This window comes from Dipodomys ordii, unplaced genomic scaffold (assembly GCF_000151885.1).
Source record: "Dipodomys ordii isolate 6190 unplaced genomic scaffold, Dord_2.0 Scaffold26, whole genome shotgun sequence".
NCBI classification, from domain to species: Eukaryota; Metazoa; Chordata; class Mammalia; order Rodentia; family Heteromyidae; genus Dipodomys; species Dipodomys ordii.
In genome coordinates, this window is record NW_012267242.1 from 15,558,792 (window position 1) to 15,581,539 (window position 22,748).

The 22,748-nt window shown below is 44.4% G+C and overlaps 3 protein-coding genes across 5 annotated transcripts in view; 2 read left to right on the top strand and 1 right to left on the bottom strand.

The window, feature by feature from the left end:
• Dap3 (death associated protein 3) overlaps positions 1-11,351 on the top strand; it is a 26,372-nt gene extending 15,021 nt beyond the window's left edge. For 2 of the 3 annotated variants that reach the window (XM_013015380.1, XM_013015381.1), the window contains exons 5-13: positions 1,726-1,834; positions 2,194-2,286; positions 2,522-2,652; positions 3,995-4,075; positions 4,162-4,320; positions 5,179-5,238; positions 5,812-5,901; positions 8,524-8,641; positions 10,985-11,351. In XM_013015380.1, coding sequence (XP_012870834.1) covers positions 1,726-1,834; positions 2,194-2,286; positions 2,522-2,652; positions 3,995-4,075; positions 4,162-4,320; positions 5,179-5,238; positions 5,812-5,901; positions 8,524-8,641; positions 10,985-11,070 — 927 coding nt within the window. In that variant the 3' untranslated portion in view covers positions 11,071-11,351. The remainder of the gene's footprint in view (positions 1-1,725; positions 1,835-2,193; positions 2,287-2,521; positions 2,653-3,994; positions 4,076-4,161; positions 4,321-5,178; positions 5,239-5,811; positions 5,902-8,523; positions 8,642-10,984) is intronic. The other variant, XM_013015382.1, reaches the window with a different exon arrangement.
• Positions 11,352-14,261: 2,910 nt separating this feature from the next.
• On the top strand, positions 14,262-18,637 carry Msto1 (misato 1, mitochondrial distribution and morphology regulator). Its single transcript, XM_013015271.1, has 14 exons — positions 14,262-14,423; positions 14,536-14,671; positions 15,112-15,181; positions 15,276-15,351; positions 15,800-15,854; positions 15,952-16,090; positions 16,227-16,344; positions 16,422-16,556; positions 16,656-16,808; positions 17,307-17,438; positions 17,512-17,696; positions 17,795-17,899; positions 17,992-18,104; positions 18,382-18,637. Exons 1-14 carry the CDS (start codon positions 14,340-14,342, stop codon positions 18,594-18,596), a joined length of 1,716 nt encoding a protein of 571 aa, XP_012870725.1. The 5' UTR covers positions 14,262-14,339; the 3' UTR covers positions 18,597-18,637.
• Positions 18,638-18,731: 94 nt separating this feature from the next.
• The window catches only part of Gon4l (gon-4-like (C. elegans)), an 85,515-nt gene continuing 81,498 nt past the window's right edge, over positions 18,732-22,748 (bottom strand). The window contains exons 27-30 of the mRNA XM_013015036.1: positions 22,020-22,272; positions 20,230-20,857; positions 20,044-20,146; positions 18,732-19,187 (exon numbers count right to left, since the gene is read on the bottom strand). Coding sequence (XP_012870490.1) covers positions 19,038-19,187; positions 20,044-20,146; positions 20,230-20,857; positions 22,020-22,272 — 1,134 coding nt within the window. The 3' untranslated portion in view covers positions 18,732-19,037. The remainder of the gene's footprint in view (positions 19,188-20,043; positions 20,147-20,229; positions 20,858-22,019; positions 22,273-22,748) is intronic.

The following is a 22,748-nucleotide window of genomic DNA, read 5'->3' on the forward strand; positions in this document are numbered from 1 at the left end:
GCTGCAGCTCAAGGTGAGCGCTCTACCACTTAAGCTACAGCGCCACTTCCGGTTTTCTGGTGGTTTATTGGAGATAGGAGTCTCACGGTCTCTCCTGCCCCGGCTGGCTTTGAACCGAGATCCTCAGATCTCAGCCTCCTGAGTAGCTAGGATTACAGGCGTGAGCCACCAGTGCCCGGCTGAGTACATTTCTTATCAAGCATTGTTGCCTCCTTTGTTTCCCCTTCCCATCGCCCACCCACCCCCCCCTCCTTGTTTTGTTTTGTTTTTTAAACAAGGGGTTGGTAGTTGTGTTCAAGTGGTAGAGTGCCTCTCTAGCAAACAGGAGGTCCTGAGTTCAATCCTGTGTATGCTAAATAAATACACTAACACTGAAATTGAGGCTATAGCTCAGTGGTAGAGCACTTGCCTAGCGTGTGCTTGGTCCACAGCACAACAGCAACAAACAACAAAATGGCTAGTAGTATTTTAAACCTTATCTGATGTACTTGCAAATAATATTTGTTGGGTATTTATTCTTATTAGTAGACATATGTATTTACTTGAAAATCAATTAATAATTAATAAATAATATACTTTCCACCAAAGTATTCTGATAGCAAAAGGAGAGTAGTTTATGTGTTAACAAATATATAAACTCTAGTATGTCATTACCAGAGTAATATAAGCTAGGGCTGGAGCAATAACCTCATGGGCATGGAGAGCTGATAACATCTGTTTCTAAGCTGCTGTACATATAATTCTAGGAAAAGCCATAGATGACTATAGTAATAGGGATTAAGTACAAATAAGTTTTATTTCTTTTTCATTTATTTTGGTATTTACTTCTTTTTAATGATTATTGTTATTATTAAATAAGTTTTAAAGAAGTAATGTAATTGAAAGCTTACTGTATATTAAACACTTCATTAAACATTTTAAATGCTTTTAACATTTCCAGTGACTATACGTAGTATGCATAGTTAGGTTAGAGAGATATACGAATTGTTTACAGACCCCAATTAACTGGTATATGATTTATACTTTATTAACAAGAATAATCAAAAGCATGTTTATGGTGATGGAATAATGTGGTTCAGCTTTTAGCTGAATTTTTTTTTTTTTTCAATTGTGGGGCCTGAACTCTGGGCCTGAACACTGTCTCTCAGCTCTTCAGCTCAAGGCTAGCGCTCTACCACTTGAGCCACAGCACCACTTCTGGCTTTTTCTGCTTATGTGATGCTGAGGAGTTGAAGCCAGGGCCTCATGCATGCAAGGCAAGCACTCTACCACTGAGCCAGCCACCTTCCCTGCCCCTTTTTAACTGAATTATATGGACTGATTTTTTTTTTATTTTTTTATTTATTTAATTTATTTTTTTTTTGGGTCCGGAAGTGGGCACGAACTCTGGGCCTGGGCACTGTCCCTCAGCTCTTCAGCTCAAGGCTAGCGCTCTACCACTTGAGCCACAGCGCCACTTCCGGCTTTTTTCTTTTTGCTTATGTGGTGCTGAGGAATCAAACCCAGGGCCTCAGGCATGCAAGGCAAGCGCTCTACCACTGAGCCACCTTCCCAGCCCCATATGGACTGATTTTTAAAGTTCTATACCAACCCAACCTCTTCTAATTGAATAGACATATAATTTAGTGCTCTTTGTTACTGTATTAGACTATATTACACTCAGTGTGTAAATGAGTAGAAATTTGGTTAGAAGTTCTACAATCCCAGCTCTCTGTGTTTTCTTAGGTGAAGACATTTGGTGAAGCTTGCTTCATGGTAAGGAAACCAGCCCTAGAACTTCTGCATTACCTGAAAAACACCAATTTTGCTCATCCAGCTGTACGCTATCTTCTGTGTATCCTTTTCTGCCTGCCTGGTGCCTCTTTTTTTGTTGTTTTTTTTTTTGTTTTTTTTGCCGGTCATGGGGCCTGAACTCTGGGTCTGGGCGCTGTCCCTCAGCTCTTCAGCTCAAGGCTAGTGCTCTACCACTGGAGTCACAGCGCTACTTCCAGCTTTTTCTGTTTATGTGGTGCTGAGGAATCGAACCCAGGGCCTCATGCTTGCAAGGCATACACTCTACCGCTGAGCTACCTTCCCGGCCCCTGCCTGGTGCCTCTTGAGCCAATGCTTTCACCCCTCAGATAAGGAAAAGAAGAAATGCCATTGACAGTAAATGTGTTCATTCTGGTGTTATTTCTTTAACAACTACTTTAGATGGGGAAAAAGGAACAGGAAAAACACTCAGTCTTTGCCATGTTACTCATTTCTGTGCAAAACACGACTGGCTTATATTGCATATTCCAGATGGTAAGAATTAGCTGTCTTTTTTTCCATTCCTAATTCACTTATTTCAGCAGCACTGTGACTATTTGTTTTGCTTTGTCTAAAACAATAGAATTGAAGACAATCATGTTGAGCAAGATAAGCCAAGGCCAAAAAGTCAAACAAATATCAAATACTTTTACATCTGAAAGCTAGATCTAAAGGATGTGTGTGTGTATGTGTGTGTGTGTGTGTGTGTGTATGATTTTGCATTTTTTAGCTCATCTCTGGATAAAAAATTGCCGGGAACTTCTACAGTCTACCTTCAACAAACAGCGCTTTGATCAACCTTTAGAGGCTTCAACCTGGTTGAAGAATTTCAAAACTACAAATGAACGCTTCCTAAGCCAGGTACCTGGACTCCTGATTAGTCTTTATATAGATCCTGTCTTCTTTGTGTCCTGAATAGTTAGTAAACTATTTTCATACGTTTGCTCATAAGTAGGCTCACAATTGAAACTCATTTGTCCATGTGAAATAAAGAAGTACCACTAAGCTGTTCATATTTAGTAGACAGCAAAGTAAAATCTAGATTTGCTGACACTTCCACCACAGCCATAAGTGTCTAGAACAAGTTTTCCAGCTACAAGATTTTCTCCACATAAAATCTTTTTGGAGGGGCTGGGAAGGTGGCTCAGTGGTAGAGGGCTTGCCTTGCATGCATGAGGCCCTGGGTTTGATTCCTCAGCACCACATAAGCAAAAACAAAAAAGCCTGAAGTGGCGCTGTGGCTCAAGTGGTAGAGTGCTAGCCTTGACCTGAAGAGCTGAGGGACAGCGTCCAGGCCCAGAGTTCAGGCCCCACGACAGGACCCAAAAAAAAAAAAAAACAGGACAGCACCCAAGGCCCTGAGTTCAAACCTCATGACCAAAAACAAACAAAAAACTTATCTAGGAGTTTATTAAAATGCAGGTGCCAGGGCTGGGGGTGTATACATCATTAATAGATCACTTACCTAGCATACAGAAAGCTCTGAGATTCATCCATGTATATGAATTAAAAAGCATTCACTTTTGGTGGTGGAGGTGGTGGTGGTGGTCATGGTGGTCATGGAACTTGAACTCAGGGCCTGGGTGCTATCCCTGAGCTGGATTTTGCTCAAGGCTGGCATTGTATTCCTTTGAGCCACAACTCCACCACTGGTGTTTTGTGGTTAATTGGAGATGAGAATCTCATGGACTTTTCTGTCCAGGCTGGCTTTGAACCTGAGTCCTCAGATCTCAGCCTCCTGTGTAGGTACAGTCGGAGGTATGAGCCAGCAACACTGGCAGCATTCACTTTTTTTGTTTGTTTTTTGTTTTTTTAGTCAGTCGTGGGGCTTGAACTCTGGGCCTGAGCTCTGTCCCTCAGCTCTTCAGCTCAAGGCTAGCGCTCTACCACTTAAGCTACAGAATCACTTTCGGTTTTTTGGTGGTTTATTGGAGATAAGAGTTTCACAGACTTTCCTGCCTGGGCTGGCTTTGAACCGCCATCCTCAGATCTCAGCCTCCTCAGTAGCTAGGATTACTGGCATGAGCCACTGGCGCCTGGCGGCAGCATTCAATTCTATATTACTGTCTCTTACAAGACCTGAGAAATAAAGCTGACTTCTGTTAATTAAACTTAACCTCCTACTTTGTCAACTATAGATGGATTCAGATTTAGGCAAAGTAGCTTTTGTCTTGTTTTGATTTTGAATTGTTTGCTTTTTTAGATAAAAGTTCAGGAGAAGTATGTCTGGAATAAAAGAGAGAGCACTGAGAAAGGCAGTCCTCTGAGAGACATTGTTGAGCAGGTACAGGAGGGAATACTCAATGTATATCATGTCTTAACCGGAGAAGGTCTCTCATAACACTCTTAAACCACTGTCTCTCCCACCAGGGTATAACACGAGTGAGAAATGCTACCGATGCCGTTGGGATTGTGATGAAGGAGCTAAAGAGGCAAAGCTCTTCAGGGATGTTTCACCTTCTCGTAGCAGTAGACGGAATCAATGCTCTGTGGGGAAGGACCACGCTGAAAAGAGAAGATAAAAGTCCAGTAGGAAGATTGCCTGTCTCTATTCTATTTTTTGTGACTTCTGGTTCCTTCATATACAAAGTCTGAGACTTAGCCACGTCAGCTATGCAATGTTTATTTTCTTGTCCCAAGAGCATTTAAATTAACATACATAGTGAACAGCTAGCAATTTAACTCTGTGTTAGAGCCCTTTTATAGCATGCATACAGCCCCACTGCCTCAAACAAGCAAAAGATATACAATGAGATGGCTGGGCACCAGTGACTTAGGCATACCTGTAATCCTAGCTACTCAGGAGGCTGAGAACTGAGGATTGGGGTTCAAAGCCAGCCCAGGCAAGAAAGTTTGTGCGACTATTCTTCCAATTAACCACCAGAAAATTAGAAGTGGTGCTGTGGCTCAAAGTGCACTAGCCTTGAGTGAAAGAGTGCAGGGATAGCACGCTGGCCCTCATTTCAAGCCCCACGACCAACAACAAAAAAAACAACATGAGAAGAAAAAAGTCATGCCACAATGCACTGAAAACTAAGGGTGTATTTTGGAAAAGTCAGAACTAGAACAGCTCTGCTTGCTTGCTTGCTTAAATTTTTTTCTTTCTGTTGCCTTTTGGAAATAAGACTATGTGGTCTGAGTAGAGATCAGACACATCAAGGAAAGGAATGTGTTTGGAGCAGTCAACAAATACGTTCTGTCTTTCTAAAATCAGTGTTATGTCTTGAATCTAGAATTGCACAAACTAGGCAAGTGTTCACCATACTTTGGTGTTTCGAGATTGGGTCTCACTATATAGCCTAGGCTTTTCTAACTGTTGGTCCTTTGTCTTAGGCAAGCATCCAGGAAGGCTAATAGTGATCTCTTTCTCTTGCTGATAACATGCAGATTGCCCCAGAGGAACTTGCACTTGTTCATAACCTAAGGAAAATGGTGAGAAATGATTGGGTAAGTGCACATGATGTCTAATGCATTTTCAAAAGAAATCCATCTGAGCCAGGCACTGATGGCTGTAATCCTAACTACTCAGGAGGCTGAGATCTGAGGATCTCAGATCTCTTTCCTGCCAGCCTGAGCAGGAAAGTCCTTGAGTCTTATCTCCAGTAAACCACTAGAAAACCGGAAGTGGCCCTGTGGCTCAAGGGGTAGAGCTCTCCTTGAGCTGAAGAGCTGAAGAGTGCAGGGACAGTGCCCATGCCCAGAGTTCAAACCCCATGACTGACCAAAAAAAAAAAAAAAAAAAGAGTTTGAAATCCAAAAGTATATGATGCTATATTTAAGAAAAAAAAAAAAAAAAAAAAGAGTTTGAAATCCAAAAGTATATGATGCTATATTTAAGATCTTGCAGCAGTTTATTGTCGGAGCTAAATCTAGACATAACTAACTTAACATGTCATTAATTGTACAAGACCGACCACCCTGTTGTCACAGTGGACATTAAACTAAAAATCTGTAGATGATTATGTGGCATTTTTATTCTTTTGTCAACTTTAAAATTCAGTTTGGTTTCTTTTCTTTCAGAATGGAGGTGCCATTGTGTTGACATTGAGCCAGACTGGGTCTCTCTTTAAGCCCAGGAAAGCCTATATGCCTCATGAGCTGCTGGAAAAGGTGACATCATTTAAAATAATAATAATAACAAAAATAAAACCCTGTTTCCCCCGTGACAGTCAGTTTGTCAAAAAAGGTATTTCTTTTTTAACCTATTTTATCATAATTTCTAACTTAGAGAATAAATGGTTTCAGTGTGAGAAAGGTTAGTTTCTAGAGAAAATTGTATTCATGCCCTTTACCCACTCCTAAAATGTTAACTTTATCTTCATCTCTCTCTCTTTTTTTTTTCTTGTCAGTCCTGGGGCCTAAACTCTGGGCCTGGGCGCTGTTCCTCAGCTCTTCAACTCAAGGCTAGCGCTCTACCACTTAAGCCACAGCACCACTTCTGGCTTTTTTCTGCTTTTGTGGTGCTAAGGAAGCAAACCCAAGGCCTCATGCATGCAAGGCAAGCGCTCTAACACTGAGCCACCTTCCCAGCCCTCCTCTCCTTTTTTTTTTTTTAATCATTGTAGTAACAGACATCAAGCATCTTTATCTCTAAATGATGTCTCTTTCCTAAAAAAAAAAATAATAATATTTTGATATGCAATCATAGCACATTTGCCAAATCAGAAAATTGGAACTGGTATGAAACTTTTATTTTAGTCTATAATACTTACTCTGATTTTGCCAGTTATCCTAATATCCCAGTATAGAAAAAGAAAATCCTGGATAATGTCTTGCATTCAGTTATTGTGCCTCTTTGGTCTCCTTTTATCTTTAACAGTTCCTCAGTTTAGTCTTTTATAATCTTAATTTTTTTGGTAGTTTTTATTGTTGTTCTTATTGTTTTGGGTGGTACTGGAGCGTGAAATCAGGGCCTTAAACTTAGTAGGCAGGTACAGACTACCACTTGGGCCATGCCCCTAGCATTTTTTACTTTATTTGTTTTATGAATAGGTCTCAACGTTTATGCCAGGGCCAGCCTAGATTGTGATCTTCCTATTAATGCTTCCTACATAGATAGGATGATAGAATGGAATCAGCTAACATGACAAATTTGTAGGAGGGTTTTTCCGAGGGGAGGGGTCAGTCATGAGGCCTGAATTCTGGGCCTGGGGCACTGTCCCTCAGCTCTTTAGCTCAAGGCTAGCGCTCTACCACTTGAGCCACAGCGCTACTTTGGCTTTTTCTGCTTATGTGGTACTGAGGAATCAAACCCAGGGCCTCATGCATGCAAGGCAAGCACTCTACCACTGAGCCACCTTCCCAGCCCGACAAGTTTGTATTATAACTTGTGAGTTTTAAAACTAGGATTAGGCTGGGCTCACGCCTGTAATCCTAGCTACTTAGGTTGAGATCTGAGGATCATGGTTCAAAGACAGCCTGGGCAAGAAAGTCCATGAGACTCTTATCTTCAGTTAACCACCAGAAAACCAGAAGTGACACATTGGGTCACTTCACTTTGGTCAAAGTAGTAGAGCAAAACAGTTCAGGGACAGCACCCAGATCCTGAGTTCAAGCCTCATCACCAAAAACAAAAAAAAAAAGGATTAGTTTTTCCTTTTTATTACAGATTTAAGGTGTTACCGTATTTTTAATTGCCTTAGTTCTTCTTCCTTGGACTCAAAACATAAATTTAATTTAAAATGCAGAAAGTCTTTTAGTTTCAATATCTCAAAGATTGAAGATTATTTCTTCCTTTTTTTTTTTTTTTTTTGGTCAGTCATAGGGCTTGAACTCTGCCTAGGTGCTGTCCCTGAGCATTTCAGCTCAAGGCAAGCACTCTACCACTTGAGCCACAGCTTCACTTGCAGTTTTCTGATGGTTAATTGGAGATCAGAGTCTCACAGACTACTCAGGAAGCTTAGATCTGAGTATCATGGTTCAAAGCCAGCCTGTGCAGGAAAGTCCATGAGACCGTTATCTCCAATAAACCACCAGAAAACCACAAGTAGTGCTATGGCTCAAGTAGTAGAGCGCTCACCTTGAGCTGAAGAGCTGAGGGGCAGTGCCGAGGTCCAGAGTTCAAGCCCCATGACTGACAAAAAAATAATCATCAGGGGCTGGGAAGATGGCTCAGTGGTAGAGCGCTTGCCTTGCATACCTGAGGCCCTGGGTTCGATTCCTCAGCACCACATAAGCAAAAAGAAAAAAGCCGGAAGTGGTGCTGTGGCTCAAGTGGTAGAGTGCTAGCCTTGAGCTGAAGAGCTAAGGGACAGCACCCAGGCCCAGAGTTCAGGCCCCACGACCAGACCCAAAAAAAAAAAAAATTATCATCATCATCTTTTAATAGTAAATACTGATTACCGTGTTTGTTTGGGAAAAATAATTGCATACCCTGTTTTAAGAGAAAGAAACAGCTGATAGTTTAAATGTCTCATTAAATTTTTCTCTGTGGGCCAGGGGCCAGTGGCTCATGCCTGTAATCGTAGTTACTCAGAAGGCTGAGATCTGAGGATCATGGTTCAAAGCCAGCCTGGGCAGGAAAGTCCATGAGACTCTTATCTCCAATTAACCACCAGAAAACGAAGTGGCGCTATGGCTCAAGGGGTAGAGCGCGCTCACCTTGAGCTGAAGAGCTGAGGGACAGCATCCAGGCCTAAGTTCAAGCCCCACGACTGACCAAAAAAAAAAAAAAATTCTCTGTACTGATTTGTCACTTAACTAATATTGTATGTTTATCTTTTTCTTCTCTAGGAAGGATTTGATGCACTGGATCCCTTTCTTCCCATCCTAGTTTCTAACTATAACCCAAAGGAATTTGAAAGTTCTATTCAGTATTATTTAGAGAATAAATGGCTTCAGCATGAGAAAGGTTAGTTGCTGACCTACTGTCAGAGCTTTGTGCTCACAATAGTATCTCACTGAATCAGATTGCAATATTTAATTTTATATTTCTCTGACCCAATTTATATAGCATCAAACAAAGCAGAAAAGGACTTTTTTAAAATCGTGGTGCCTATCCTGAGGCTTGAACTCATGGCATGGGCACTGTCCCTGATCTTTTGTGCTCAAGGCTATTACTTGAATCACAGCTCCACTTCTGGCTTTTTAGTGGCTAATTGGAGATAAGAGTTTCCTGGACTTTCCTGCCTGGGCTGGCTTCAAACCACAATCCTCAATTTCAGCCTCCTGAATAGCTATGATTATAAGTGTGAGCCATCAGTACCAGCTTAGAAAAGGATTCTTTTAACTCATAGTTTCAGAGGATTCAGACCATGGTCATCTGGTCATCTTTGTATTACTTTTTTTGGGGGGGTCCATTTGTGGGGCCTGAACTCTGGGCCTGGGCACTGTCCCTCAGCTCTTCAGCTCAAGGCAAACGCTCTACCACTTGAGCCACAGCACCACTTCCGGCTTTTTTTCTTTTTTGTTAATGTGGTGCTGAAGAATCAAACCCAGGGCCTCATGCATGCAAGGCAAGCACTCTACCACTGAGCCACCTTCCCAGCCCTTCATCTTTGTGAGGGGCTGTGAGGTATATGTAGTACATCGTGGCAGAAGAAACTGTGTGACAGTCTGTTTACCTAATGGCAAATAAGAAACAGAAAAAGAGATAGAGACATTGTACATCTTCCCCCCCAGAACATGTGCCCAATGACCTAGCTACCTACCACCTACTCAATTTTCCAGAACCTCCTAAACTAGCCTTACTAGCTTGGGACTGGGTATTCAGCACAGTAGCCTTCTCTTTATTTTTCTTCAGTAGAGGCCTGTCATTTCTATTTCATTTTTTCCCCCTTTATCTTGACTTTTTTCTGGCTAGTAAGATGATACTTGCAGAAAGGTGGTTAGGAAGTGGCTATACTTTAAGAAATTATATAGCTATTAGGATGCTGAGATCTAAAGATTGAAGTTCAAAGCCAGCCCTGGCAGGAAAGTCTATGAGATGCTTATCCTCTAGTTAACCACCACTGCTGTGGCTTAAGTGCTAGCCTAGAGCAAAAAAATTGCTCAGGGATAGTACCTAGCCCTGAGTTCCAGCCCTAGGACCCATCCCCCCTCCCCCCAAATAAAAAAACCTAAATTCTTAATTTGTCCACATAAAACGTTCATGCTAAAGAAGGAATCAAAGCCAAGTCCAACCTGTGGGCAATGTTTCTAGATGTTTGAGTTTCTACTATCCTCTTACTATTACATTTATTCATACAACAAATTTCAGTTGAGAAATTCTTATGCTGAGACTCCCATAGAACAAGTCATTCTTCTAGAGAGGCTACCCCAGCACTAAACCAAATCTTTGCCTAACTTGTATATGTGATGAAATTTGTTGTTGTTGTTGGTGGTCTTGGGGCTTGAACTCTGGGCCTGAGCACTGATGTCCCTCAGCTCTTCAGCTCAAAGTGAGCACTCTACTACTTGAGCTACAGCGCCACTTTCAGTTTTCTGGTGGTTTATTGGAAATGAGTTTCATGGACTTTCCTGCCCAGGCTGGCTTTGAACTGAGATCCTCAGATCTCAGCCTCCTGAGTAGCTAGGATTACAGGCATGAGCCACCGTCTCCCAGCATGATGAAATTTTTAACTCATGATACCAGACTTGATCCATTAGGCTGAAAGCATTCTAGCTATTCGTTTATGCTTGCCTCACATCTGAATATTCTAGAGGCTATAGAGGAAAAGGTTCTATCACTAGAAAATAGTTACTAATAACTCTCTAGTTACTAGTAAAAAGCCCTGGGTTTAATCTCAAGCACACTCCCCAGTGTAAAAAGTAAATAGTAATTGGAGGCCAGGCACTGGTGGCTTATGCCTATAATCCTAGCTTCTCAGGAGGCTGGGACATATGGATTCCAATTGGTTCAAAGCCAGCCCAGCCAGGAAAGTCCATGCGACTCCTATCTCCAATTAACCACCAGAAAACTGGAAGTGGCGCTGTGGCTCAAGTGGTAGAGCGCTAGTCTTGAGCTGAAGAGCTGAGGGACAGTGCCCAGGCCCAGAGTTCAATCCCCACAACTGACATTAAAAAAAAAAAAGTAATTGGAATATGTTAGAGAGGGAAGAGTAAAACTAGCTACAGGTTGGGAAAAACAAAGAAGCTGTTGGAGAACTTACATGAGAATATAATCTAGAGAAGCTAGCCTCTGACTTCGGAAATTCCTGGAGAATATATTGCATCAGGGAGAATTGTCATTTGTCTATGTTTGACTCTATTTTAGCTACTACAGAAGAAGGGAAGAAGGAGCTGCTGTTTCTAAGTAATGCCAATCCTGAACAGCTGGAACGGCTCTGTGCCTATCTCTAAACCATGGGCTCAACAAGCATGGAAAACAATGGACTTCTCTTTCAAGCTGGACCCAGTCATGTGGGGAAGTTCCACTGTACCCATCTTCTGTAATTGCAGAATTATACAGGGTTGCAGTTGGCTTTGGGACTTTGGGGATCTGAAAGAGGTTCCTTGTGAGATGACTTATACAATAGAATATCCTCTTGTTCCTAGACTATTATTAGTTTTTTGATACTGTTTCCATATCTAAGATAATCATGAATCTTTTCCTTAAAAAATAAAGAACCTTCCTTAAGATATTGTGTTGTATTTCTAATAAGGAAAGCCTCTTCAAATTGGCCAAAATGAATTTCTCTGTCCTGTTTGTTTTGGGTCTGAAGAGACCTGATATATAGTAGCTCTACCTTTTAAACTTTAGTGAGTTCATATCAAAATTTCATAGCCTAACCATCACTTCTAAACACTTCTGGCCCTTAACTCTTGGTGTGTTATCGTGTATCCTGGGGCATGTATTGAAACTCCCAAGTGTGAGTTTCTTGCAGCTTTGGATAGTAGAGCCCTTCCCTACAGGTTCCTAAGAAAATGAAGCACTAAACTCCTACAGCATACACTATATATGATGAGTAAAGTTTAATGCACAGAGTTGTGTTATCTGTGTACTGTCCTTGTAAGTCCTAAGAAATAGTGACTTACCCTTCTTTGTCATCCTCTCACTGGTGGCTCACACCTAAAATACTATCGACTCAGGTGGCTAAGATCCAGATTTTTTTTTTTTGTCAGTCATGGGGCTTGTTTTTTTTTTATTTTTTTTTTAAATTTTATTTTATTTGTGAAGATACTGTACAGAGGGGTTACAATTACATGGGCAGGATAATGCGTACATTTCTTACCAAGCATTGCAGCCTCCTCCTTATGTTTACCCTTCACATCCCTTCCCAGCCTCCCCGGGCTTGTTTTTCTTTTTGTTTGTTTGTTTTAGGTCCAGTCGTGGGGCCTGAACTCTGGGCCTGGGCACTGTCCCTCAGCTCTTCAGCTCAAGGCTAGCGCTCTACCACTTGAGCCCCAGCACCACTTCCGGCTTTTTTCTTTTTGCTTATGTGGTGCTGAGGAATCGAACCTAGGGCCTCATGCATGCAAAGCAAGCGCTCTACCACTGAGCCACCTTCCCAGCCCGGTCATGGGGCTTGAACTGTGGGCTTGGGCGGTGTCCCTCAGCTCTTCAGCTCAAGGCAAGCCCCCTACCGCTTGAGCCATGGTGCCACTTTTGGTTTTCTAGTGGTTTATTGGAGATAAGAGTCTCACAGATTTGAATCCCGATCATCAGATCTCAGCCTCCTGAGTAGGTAGGATTACGTGTGAGCCACCAGCGCCCTGCTCAGAAGAGCTCATTTTGAAGCCACCCCTAGCAGAAGTCTAAAAGATTCCATCTCCAAAATTATCAGCCAAAGGTTGGGCAGGGGACAGCTCAAGTTGTAGAGCACCAGCCAAACAAACAAGTTGAGCAAGCATGAATCCCTGAGTTCAAATACTGGTACTGGCAAAAAAAAAAAAAAAAAAAAAAGATTCCTGGGTCTCCCTCCTGTTAGATGTCAGTTTGGGAATCTCCTCACCTGTTTCCTCTTGATTTCACCTGGTCTCCTATTTTACCTTTTGGAACAGTGATAATGACACTAGACTTGTAGGAGTTTCTATAGGTAAAAGACTTAACTACATAGAATACCCAATTAGTGATAAGTAGCAAGTGTTCGAAGTAAAGCATTCTATAATGCTTTATTTGAAGAATTCTCTATTAGATATTTAACGCTTTGATGCATTTCTGCCACCGTGATTAACTTTGCAATGTATAATTTTAACAAAAATAACCTGCACTTAGCATCAGACACAAAGATAGCAGCCTTATAGAGATCATTTAACCAGCCTCCACAACTTTAATGCTATCCCTTTGTGTATATCCATGTCTACAATATTGTTGATCAAATCCAGGTCCTTGTATACACTAAGCAGGCATTCTTCACTGAGCTACATGCCCAACCCACATCTTTCTCTTTTTAGTAGTTCTCTAGTAAATCTACTTCACTGTAGAACCCTAATTGATTTATCTCCAACATACCTCATTAATCCTTTGAATTTACTTAAGCCTCATCATCCTCACTACCACTTTATACTTCCATCACTCATGAGGTACTGTAATTATTTGTTAATTTGTGTCTAACACTCTTGTCTCTCTTCAGGCCATCTATCACAAGCTACCTCAATGAGAAAGTTTAGTTAATAACATTCATTAGCTCCATATGCCTTTAACTTATTTACTTATTTTATTTGTTTTTTTTTTTTTTTGTGTGTGTGCCAGTCCTGAAGCAGAAGCTCACGGTGCTATCCATGAGCTTTTGCTCAAGGCTAGAGCTGTACCCTTGAACCACAGACCACTTCTGGCTTTTTTGGTGGTTAACTGGACTTAAGAGTCTCATGGAGCTGGGCGCTAGTGGCTCACGCCTGTAATTCCAGCGACTCAGGAGGCTGAGATCTGAGGATCACGTTAGGTTCAAAGCCAGCCTGGGGAAGGAAAGCCCGTGAGACTCAACTCCAATAAGCTACTCAGAAAAAGCCAGAAGTGGCTCTGTGGCCCAAGTGGTAGAGTGCTAACCTTGAGAACAACGAAGCTCAGGGACAGTGACCAAGGCAGAGCTCAAGCCCTAGGACCGGGGAAGGGGGGGGGGATTAGGGGGAGGAAGAGAAACAATGAAAAAGAACTACAGGTATATGCAACAGTGGGGGTGAACTTCACAAATAACAGTAAAAGGATATTCTGATTCATTTACATAACACAAATTAGGCAGGCAGTATGGAAAGCAGTTTTGAAGGAGGGGGAGGGAAGGAATGGAAGGGGTTTATCGATGCATCTAGTTCTAGCAAGGTTTTAATTGTCTGGGATGTTACTAGCACAGATAACTGCTTGACAAAAGGGACCAGAACCTGAGCAATAGAAGCGTAGCACCACAAACCACGGTAAGACAGCTCTGGCGTAACTTCCGCATATAACAACTTCCGGCGCTCCGCCTCTTGCCTGCAACAACCGGAAAGCAGGAGTGGTCCGCGTCAAGGAAGAGGGAGGGCGTGAGGGGGAACTGTGTACAGAACTTAACTAATCGTTTGTCCAATGGGAAAGGATGTGTTTGTGGACCAATAGGACGTAGAGAATAGAGCACCGCCCACAAGCCCGTCGAGCCAATGGGCTGTGTGCAGATGGTAGATGGGCAGGGGCGTGCGACTGAGAGTTGCATCGCGGTATGGCGGGTGGGGCCCGGGAGGTGCTCACGCTGCAGTTGGGTCATTTTGCGGGTTTCGTGGGAACGCACTGGTGGAACCAACAGGTGAGATCTCCTGGTGCCTTTCCAACTGAATCCTTTGGAAATCTACGGCGTTGACTCCGCCCCGCGTATCCTTCTTGCCTCCCGAGTTTAGTCCTCTCTATATCTGCTCCAGGATGCTGCCTTGGGCCGAAACACCGATGCCAAAGAGTCGGCCGGAGAGCTGTGCCCTGATGTCCTGTACCGGACGGGCCGGACGCTTCACGGCCAGGAAACGTACACGCCGAGACTCATCCTCATGGATCTGAAGGGTGAGACGGTGGCAGGGGTCAGCCAGTCTGTTTTTCCTTTTTTCGCATGCGGAGTCTAGCATCCATTCACTTAAAGAACCGATAAGGACACTGAAGAACCAGAGATGAGGCACTGAAGAACCAGAGATGAGGCGCTAAATCACCAGAGGGGCACAGCAAAGAAAAAATTTACCCTGCTCAAACTGGTCTCCAAAACAGTTCGTTTGCTCCTGGACAAAGTGAGGTGTTGAACTGACACACTCGTGGAAAACCACTGGGTGCAATTTTTGCCCCACTAGTTACTAAGTTGAGAACAGAGGCTAGAATCTAGATTTGGCTCCTAAACCAGGCCCAAGAAAGCTTGAGCCAGGCATGAGACACCAAGTTGTCTGATGATCAGATTTAGTCCAAGTCACAGAGATGTCTTAGGCTTTGACCTTAGCATTATTGTTTCTATATAGGTAGTCTTAACTCCCTAAGAGAAGAAGGTGGACTGTACAGGGACAAACAACTTGATGCTGCTATAGCATGGTATGTATTTGGTGTATGGAATAGAGGGGGGAACATGTTTGTGAAAACAGCTGGGGAAACCCTAGAAACAAGTTCTTTGATCAATCTTTTTCAGGCAGGGGAAGCTCACCACCCACAAAGAAGAAGTCTATCCCAAGAACCCTTATCTCCAGGACCTTCTGAGTGCAGAGGTGAGGGCTTCAGCTTTAACCTTTTAACCTCATGCTACAAGTGCCCTCACCAATGCAGAGAAAAAGACAGTTCTTTTCGTGACTCAGCCAGGTGCCAGTGGCCTTGCCTGTAATCCTAGCTACTCAGGAGGCTGAGGTCTGAGGATCACGGTTCAAAGCCAGCTGGGGCAGGAGTCTGTGAGACTCCTATCTCCAATTAACCACCACAAAACCAGAAGTGGCACTGTGGCTCAAGGAGTAGAGCACTCGCCTTGAGCTAAAGAGCTGAGGGACAGTGCCCAGGCCCAGAGTTCAAGCCCCACGACCGACAAAAAAAAAAATTGTGATGACTTAATCAGAAGAGGTGAAATGCATCCTGCAAACTGGGGGATAAAGGATAAATGACCTTTGCCCTTAAACTGCCTAGAACTAAATGTAGGTTTTTTTCTCTCTCTCTCAACTATCCCAGGGAGTGCCCAGTAGTGATGGTGTCTGGAAGGTCAAGTCCATCCCTAATGGCAAAGGTGAGAGTTCGCCGGATATAGGAAGTCTGGGCAGTACAATGGGGCCTCTGAACAGAGAAGCATGGAGAGTTGTGTGTCTCTTCTGTTTGTTCTTCAGGTCCACCTCCAGTCAGCACTGCTACAGCTCCAAAATCATTTATACCACCAGAGGGCACCATCAGAGTCTGGTCAGACTTTCTGAGAGTTGACCTCCATCCTCGGAGCATCTGTATGATTCACAAATACAACCATGATGGGTATGAAGGCCTCGAGAAGCTGTGACACAAATAGCATATGCCCCCACCAACACACTAGATTAGGCTCAAGCCTATCTTTCTTGACAAACCAAATGTTGAAGACAGGGCTAAGTCTTTCATCACTTATTCGTGGCAGGGAAGCAGGTCGGCTGGAGGCTTTTGGCCAAGGGGAGAGTATCCTGAAGGAACCCAGGTACCTGGAAGAACTGGAGGACAGGCTGCACTTCTACGTAGAGGAATGTGACTATTTGCAGGTAGTGTGTGGCAAGGCAGACAAGCAGGATAGATATTTATTATCCTACACTTATTTTCATCCTTCATCTTTCTCTAGGGCTTTCAGATCCTTTGTGACCTACATGATGGCTTCTCTGGAGTAGGTGCTAAGACTGCAGAGTTGCTACGAGACGAGTATTCAGGGCGGGGAATAATTACTTGGGGTCTTCTCCCTGGGCCTTACAATCTCAGGGTGAGTGGAAGTTGAGATAAAGAAAAATCAGAGTAAGGAAGGAGAAAGGAGAATCCCACTGACAATGTTGTTTGATACAAACTCGTTTTCTTTTACCAGGAGCCCCAGAAAAACATCTATCGTCTGTTAAACACAGCCTTTGGTCTGGTGCGCCTGACTGCTTACTGCTCTTTCGTCTGCCCTTTATCCTTGGGCGGAAACTTGGGCCTGAGACCCAAGCCACCTGTCAGCTTCCCTTACCTGCGCTATAACGTAAGGCTCAATGCTTTTTATTTTTTTGGGTCCGGTCGTGGGGCCTGAACCACTTCCAGCTTTTTTCTTTTTGCTTATGTGGTGCTGAGGAATCGAACCCAGGGCCTCAGGCATGCAAGGCAAGCACTCTACCGCTGTGCCACCTTCCCAGCCCCATCAATGCTTTTTTTATGATTGTGGCTGGCCACAGACTCAAATCAGCTTCTCTCTGCAGTGGCTCTATTTTATTTTATGTGTTAAGCTGACAGAACAGGTTTATTTAGAAGTGGAAGTTGCAAGATTCTTTCTTTGGAGAGGGGCTTCTAAGAGGAGTCCTATGGTTCTGTTCTTGAAGCATTAGCTTAAATATGGCTCTTAGATCACACTGGCTGATACTAGTCCAGCTGTGGGCCCAATACACCTTTGCTTCATGCCCTGGATTTCTCTGCCATTACTGTTGTCTCCACACACTTTTCCAGGCCCCAAATACCACGTGTTTCTCTTCTGTCTATTTTACAGGCCACTCTACCCTTCCACTGTAGTGCCATCTTGGCTACAGCCCTAGACACAGTCACTGTTCCCTATCGCCTGCGTTCCTCTCCAGTTTCCATGGTTCATCTGGCTGATATGCTGAGCTTCTCTGGGAAAAAGGTACAAATCTTTGTGAGGAGCTGGGTCAGCACTGAGAAAAAGCTCGGTAACCTGATCTCCTCCTGATCTTTAGGTGGTGACAGCAGAAGCAATCATCCCCTTCCCCTTGGTTCCAGGCAAGTCCCTTCCTGATACTCTGATGCAGCTTGGAGAAGCCAGTCCGTGGACCTCACTGTCTGCATGTGGGGACCCTTCTGGAACACGCTGCTTTGCCCAATCAGTGGTGCTGAGGGGCATAGACAGAGCGAGCCATACCAGGTAAGGACCATTGGCCTTCAGAGCCTGTGTTAGAACATTAAGTCTTAGTTCTTATTCATGTTGCCAGAGTAAAGGTGATTTTGGCTTTCTCCTGGCAGCCAGCTTGTCTCTGGGACACCTCTGCCCTCTGCTCTTCATGCATGTACCACTGGGGAAGAAGTCTTGGCTCAGTATTTACAAGAGCAACAGCCTAGAGTCATCAGGTCAGTAGAAACACTTGCTCCTGCCCTTCTCTCAGCCCTCCGACCCCCCACCTCGCCTGGGCTAACCTAACCATCACCCTCTGCCCACACAGTTCATCCCATTTGCTGCTGACTCCCTGCAGAGTGGCTCCGCCTTACCCCCACCTCTTTTCTTCAAGCTTCAGCCAGCAGGGCGCAATGTTAGAAGGTCCCCCCAGGGGCACAGGTAGGTAAGAAGTGAGGAAAACATAAGATTTCAAGCAAAGGTACAGTTCCTGGATTAAAATTGAAAAAAAAATATATATCACAGTTAAACCTTTATTCACCCTTTGGCTCCTGAGAAGTGTCCTTCCTATGGAGTGCTGGTATACAAAGGGGACAGCACGCAAATCTCTCAAGTGTACCTTACAGTCTGCTCTACCAAGCACCCAGATTCCCTATCAATACAAGAGGCTCAAGGCAGAATCCAATCCATTCAGTCTTGCTTTTCTCTCGGTATGTAGAAGTGAAGAACATCCCAGTGTTTGGGGCCCTGCGCTCTTCTGCATCCTTGTACCAGACCCTGGGAGGCTTAGCAGATGAGCTCTCCAAACTCGACCTGCGGCGCTGGGCTAGCTTCATGGACGCTGGAGTAGAACACGATGACATGGAGGAACTGTTGCAGGAGCTCCGCAGCCTGGCCCACTGCTACCAGGAAGGAGACAGCTCCCCAGACTAAAGTTCCAGGAGTTCCTTTGCAATAAAAAGCTGCTGGGTGCATGAGCCCAGTGTATTCCTGCACAGGAGCTCAGTGTCTTAGAACTGGCTACAGACATTAGAAATTTATTACATTTAGAAACATTGTGAGTTGATCACAAAACAATAAATATGTACCATTAGACCCAAAAACAAAAGGAGAGAAAGGATCCAGGCCTCTCTCCCTGAATGCTATTTATAGAGTGGATTTTGAAGGTCGTCTTCAAAGACCCTGAGTGAGGCAGAGGCGAAAGAGCTCTGGGGCCTAGATCTAGCCTCACTTTATCCTTGGGCCCAGCTCTGCTCTTCAGCTCTGTATGCAGAACTCAAGGACTGCACAAGTGAAGTACAGCCACTCTCTCCCAGAGCACAGGGTGCCTGGCATGTTGGTCCTATGCAAATGACACCACACCTTCCAGGAGCCTCAATCATCTGGCTCCTCCTCAGACAGCAAGTCCCCATGGTCTGACAGCTGGTCTGCATTGCTGGTACTGGTTGCATCATCTTCATCCTCAGAGCTGGCCTCACAGGCCGTGTGGAAGAGCTGCATGAGTTCTCGAAAGCGGTGAGAAACCTAGCATAGCAGAAGGGCTATAATTACTGTTCCAAATTAGGAACATCAACATTTACTAAGTAATAGGTGCCAATCTGAAATTCTTTTATTGATTCCACATTTGTGAGAGTTGTGTGTTAATAAAGAAATTCCAGAACTAGGAATGTGGCTTAGTGGTAGAGTGCTTGCCTAGCATGCATGAAGCACTGGGTTCAATTCCTCAGTACCACATAAACAGAAAAAGCCAGAAGTGGTGCTGTGGCTCAAGTGGTAAAGTGCTAGCCTTGAGCAAAAGAAGCTTAGGGACAGTGCCTAGGCCCTGAGTTCAAGCCCCAGGACTGGCAAAAAAAAAAAAACAAAACCCACAAAATTCCAGAGGCCCAAAGTCACACTGCTAAAAGCAAAAACAGAATTGAAACTTGGAGCTGCTGCTACTACTGTTCTCTCTTAGACCTCTCCTCTACCATACTGACAAGTGAAGCCCTTCCTTTATGTAACTGGTGTCTTGAGTTTGTAGAAGCCTATGTGTATGTGTGTGTACAATAGTCTTGGGTCTTGAACTCAGGGCCTCAGCACTGTCCCTGAGCTTTCTTTTGCTCAAAGCTAGCACTCCACCACTTGAGCCACAGCTCCACTTCTAGCATTTTGGTGGTTAATTGGAAGAGTCTCACGGACTTTCCTGCCTGGGCTGGACTCAATCCTCAGATTTCTACCTCGTCAGTAGCTAGGATTACAGGTATGAGCCACCGGCACCCAGCCTTATGTCTACTACTTAGTCAGCCACTCTGTTCTCTTCTTGCCAGATTGCCTTTGTTCCTCTGAAGCTTGAGACTTACAAGACTGCCCCACTTCACACATTCCTTCTCTCCCCACTTACCTCAGCAGGAGTCTTATTCCCCAGCTGCTGAGAGATGATGCTAAAGGTCTGTGGCTGTGCTCCTTGCTCCTGGCACATGGTGAGAATCACTCGGTCAGCTTCCCTGTGACAAGTATATCATGATTAATCGTAAAAAGCCATATGGATACGTTCTAGACTCTTTCCAAATCTACCATCTATCCTTACCTTGTCCACAGGACAACTTTCTCCCCCGTGGAGCTGACTTTGCTGTTATTAGCACACACTGTAGCTTCTGTGGCCTTCGGTTGCAGTTCTCCTTGCTGCTCTGGGCCCTTGCCTTGTATTCCAGAATCTTTAACTAAATCCCCTCTAAAGGCTTTGGGGGAAGTCTCTGAGATATCAACTCCTGAAGAAGATTCATGGACAGAAGACATCTTGTCTGCTGTCTTTGTCCCAACTCTGCTTGAAGGCAGCCAGTTTTCATGATTACCTGGTTTCCCAGACACATGTATTTTTTGTACTTCTCTGGTCCTTGAAGAATCAGGACTGAAGAAGGAAGCAGGGCCCTCATTAGTGCAGGGCAATTTCTCAGTTTCAGGTGCACCTGAGACCAGCATGGGGACTTCTGAGTCAGCTGCTGCCTGCTGGCCCTCCTCTTTCTGAGGTGAGAGAGATACCCTGGGGCAGGAAAGAGCCTCAGCCCCAGCCTGGTTTCTGACAGTGGGGGATACAGCTCCAGTTTGGGAGCAAAGTTGGAGAGTGTCTGGTAAGTGAGGTGCAGGGCCCGCAAGGAGCTGTTCTGTAAGAGTCTCTTCTTGAAGAGGCAGCAAAGTGTTCCCCACTGTTGACCCTGCTTCAGAGGGAAAAAAGGATTAGAGGATGCACAGGATCATGATGTACCCAAGAACTGAAAACTACCATAGTCACTGGTGAGGTGCTGGAATAAACCTATATAAAAGAGTGGCAGAACACCAGGCACCAGTGGCTCACGCCTGTAATTCTAGTTACGCAGGAGGCTGGGATCTGAGGATCACTGTTTAAAGCTAAATGGGGCAGGAATGTCCATGAGACTTTTTTTTTTCCCAATCATAGGGTTTGAACTCAGGGCCTGGGCACTGTCCCTGAGCTTCTTTCGCTCAAGGCTAGCACTCTACCACTTGAGCCACAGCGCCACTTCTAGCTTTTTCTGTTTATGTGGTATTAAGGAATCGAACCCAGGGCTCCATGCATGCCCACGCAAGCAGTTTACCACTAAGCCACATTCCCAACCCCAACCATGAGACTCTTATCTCCAATTAACCACCAGGAAACCAGAAGTGGTGCTGTGGCTCAAAGTAGTAGAGTGCTAGCCTTGAGCAAAAGAGCTCAGGAATAGTACCCAGGCCCTGAGTTCAAGCCCCAAAACTGACTCGCCCCCCCCCCAAAAAAAAGTGGTAGAGGTGAGTGCTATATCATTCACACAAGGATATAAAGTCCTAATGCCAAGAGCTGAGTCTTAAGCACTTAGGTCGACAGGATTTGGAGACCAGTGGAATTCCTGGTCAGGAATGGGAATGGGGGGATAGTATCAAGTTCTGTGGACTACACAGTACTGTAGGAGAGATTACAAGCTGAACAAGAAAAGGATTTCTATTGAAAGGGAAGTACTATACCCATCCTTTGAAAGACTGGTGGGTTGTTTTTTTTCTTAGCAGTCATGGGGCTTGAATTCAGGGTCTGAGCACTATCCCTGAGCTTTTTTGCTCAAGGCTAGTGCTCTACCATTTTGAGCCACAGAGCCACTTCCGGTTTTCTGGTTGCTAATTGTAGATGAGTCTCATGGACTTTTTTGCCCAGGCTGGCTTTACACTGTGATCCTGACCTCAGCCTCCTGAGCAGCTAGTATTGCAGGCATAAGCCACGTGCCTGGCAAGACTGTTATCAAGCTCTCTAAGGATCCTGTTGAAGTTAGGAGAATGAAGCTAAGAACTCATTGGGAGAAAGGCTGGGCAGGCCTAGTTTGGCAGATTACTCACGTGGAATGGGCACCTCTCCCTTTCTCATGGTCCTGCTCGTCCTGCTCTGAGTTGACTCAATGCTCTCCCGTTCCTCTGGGACTTCCTCTTCCACCACATCCTTGCCCGGGCCTGCTTCCTTAACACCAGACATAGGACTAGCTGCTCCATGGGGGCTGCTGCCCACCAACTCATGGGGCTCCTTGTTCTTGTAGGATTTGTTCTCACACACCTGCAAAGATACTTTTGGGTCAAAGGTGTCTTGACTTCCCTCCTATGTTTCAGGGGCCCAACGAAATATAAAAGCCAACTTGCTGCTCATACTCAGCAGGTCAACTATAAAGCTCATAGAACTTTAAATAAATAGCCCTAACCAGTGTATTGAACTTCATTACTACTCTAACCACTGAGGACTACATTTGTGCCTCCAAGAGAGCCAGAATTACATTTTTTGTTGTTGGTGGTCGTGGGGCTTGAACTCTGGGCCTGGGTGCTGTCCCTCAGCTCTTCAGCTCAAGATGAGCGCTCTACCACTAGAGCCACAGCACCACTTCCAGTTTTCTGAGCAGTTTATTGGAGTCTCACGGACTTTCCTGCCCGGACTGGCTCTAAACTGAGATCCTCAGATCTTAGCCTCCTGAGTAGCTAGAATTATAGGCGTGAGCTACCATGCCCAGCTCAGAATTACTTTTAGAATCTATTTTTCTTTTTTTTTTATGTTGCCAGAGTAAAGGTGATTTTGGCTTTCTC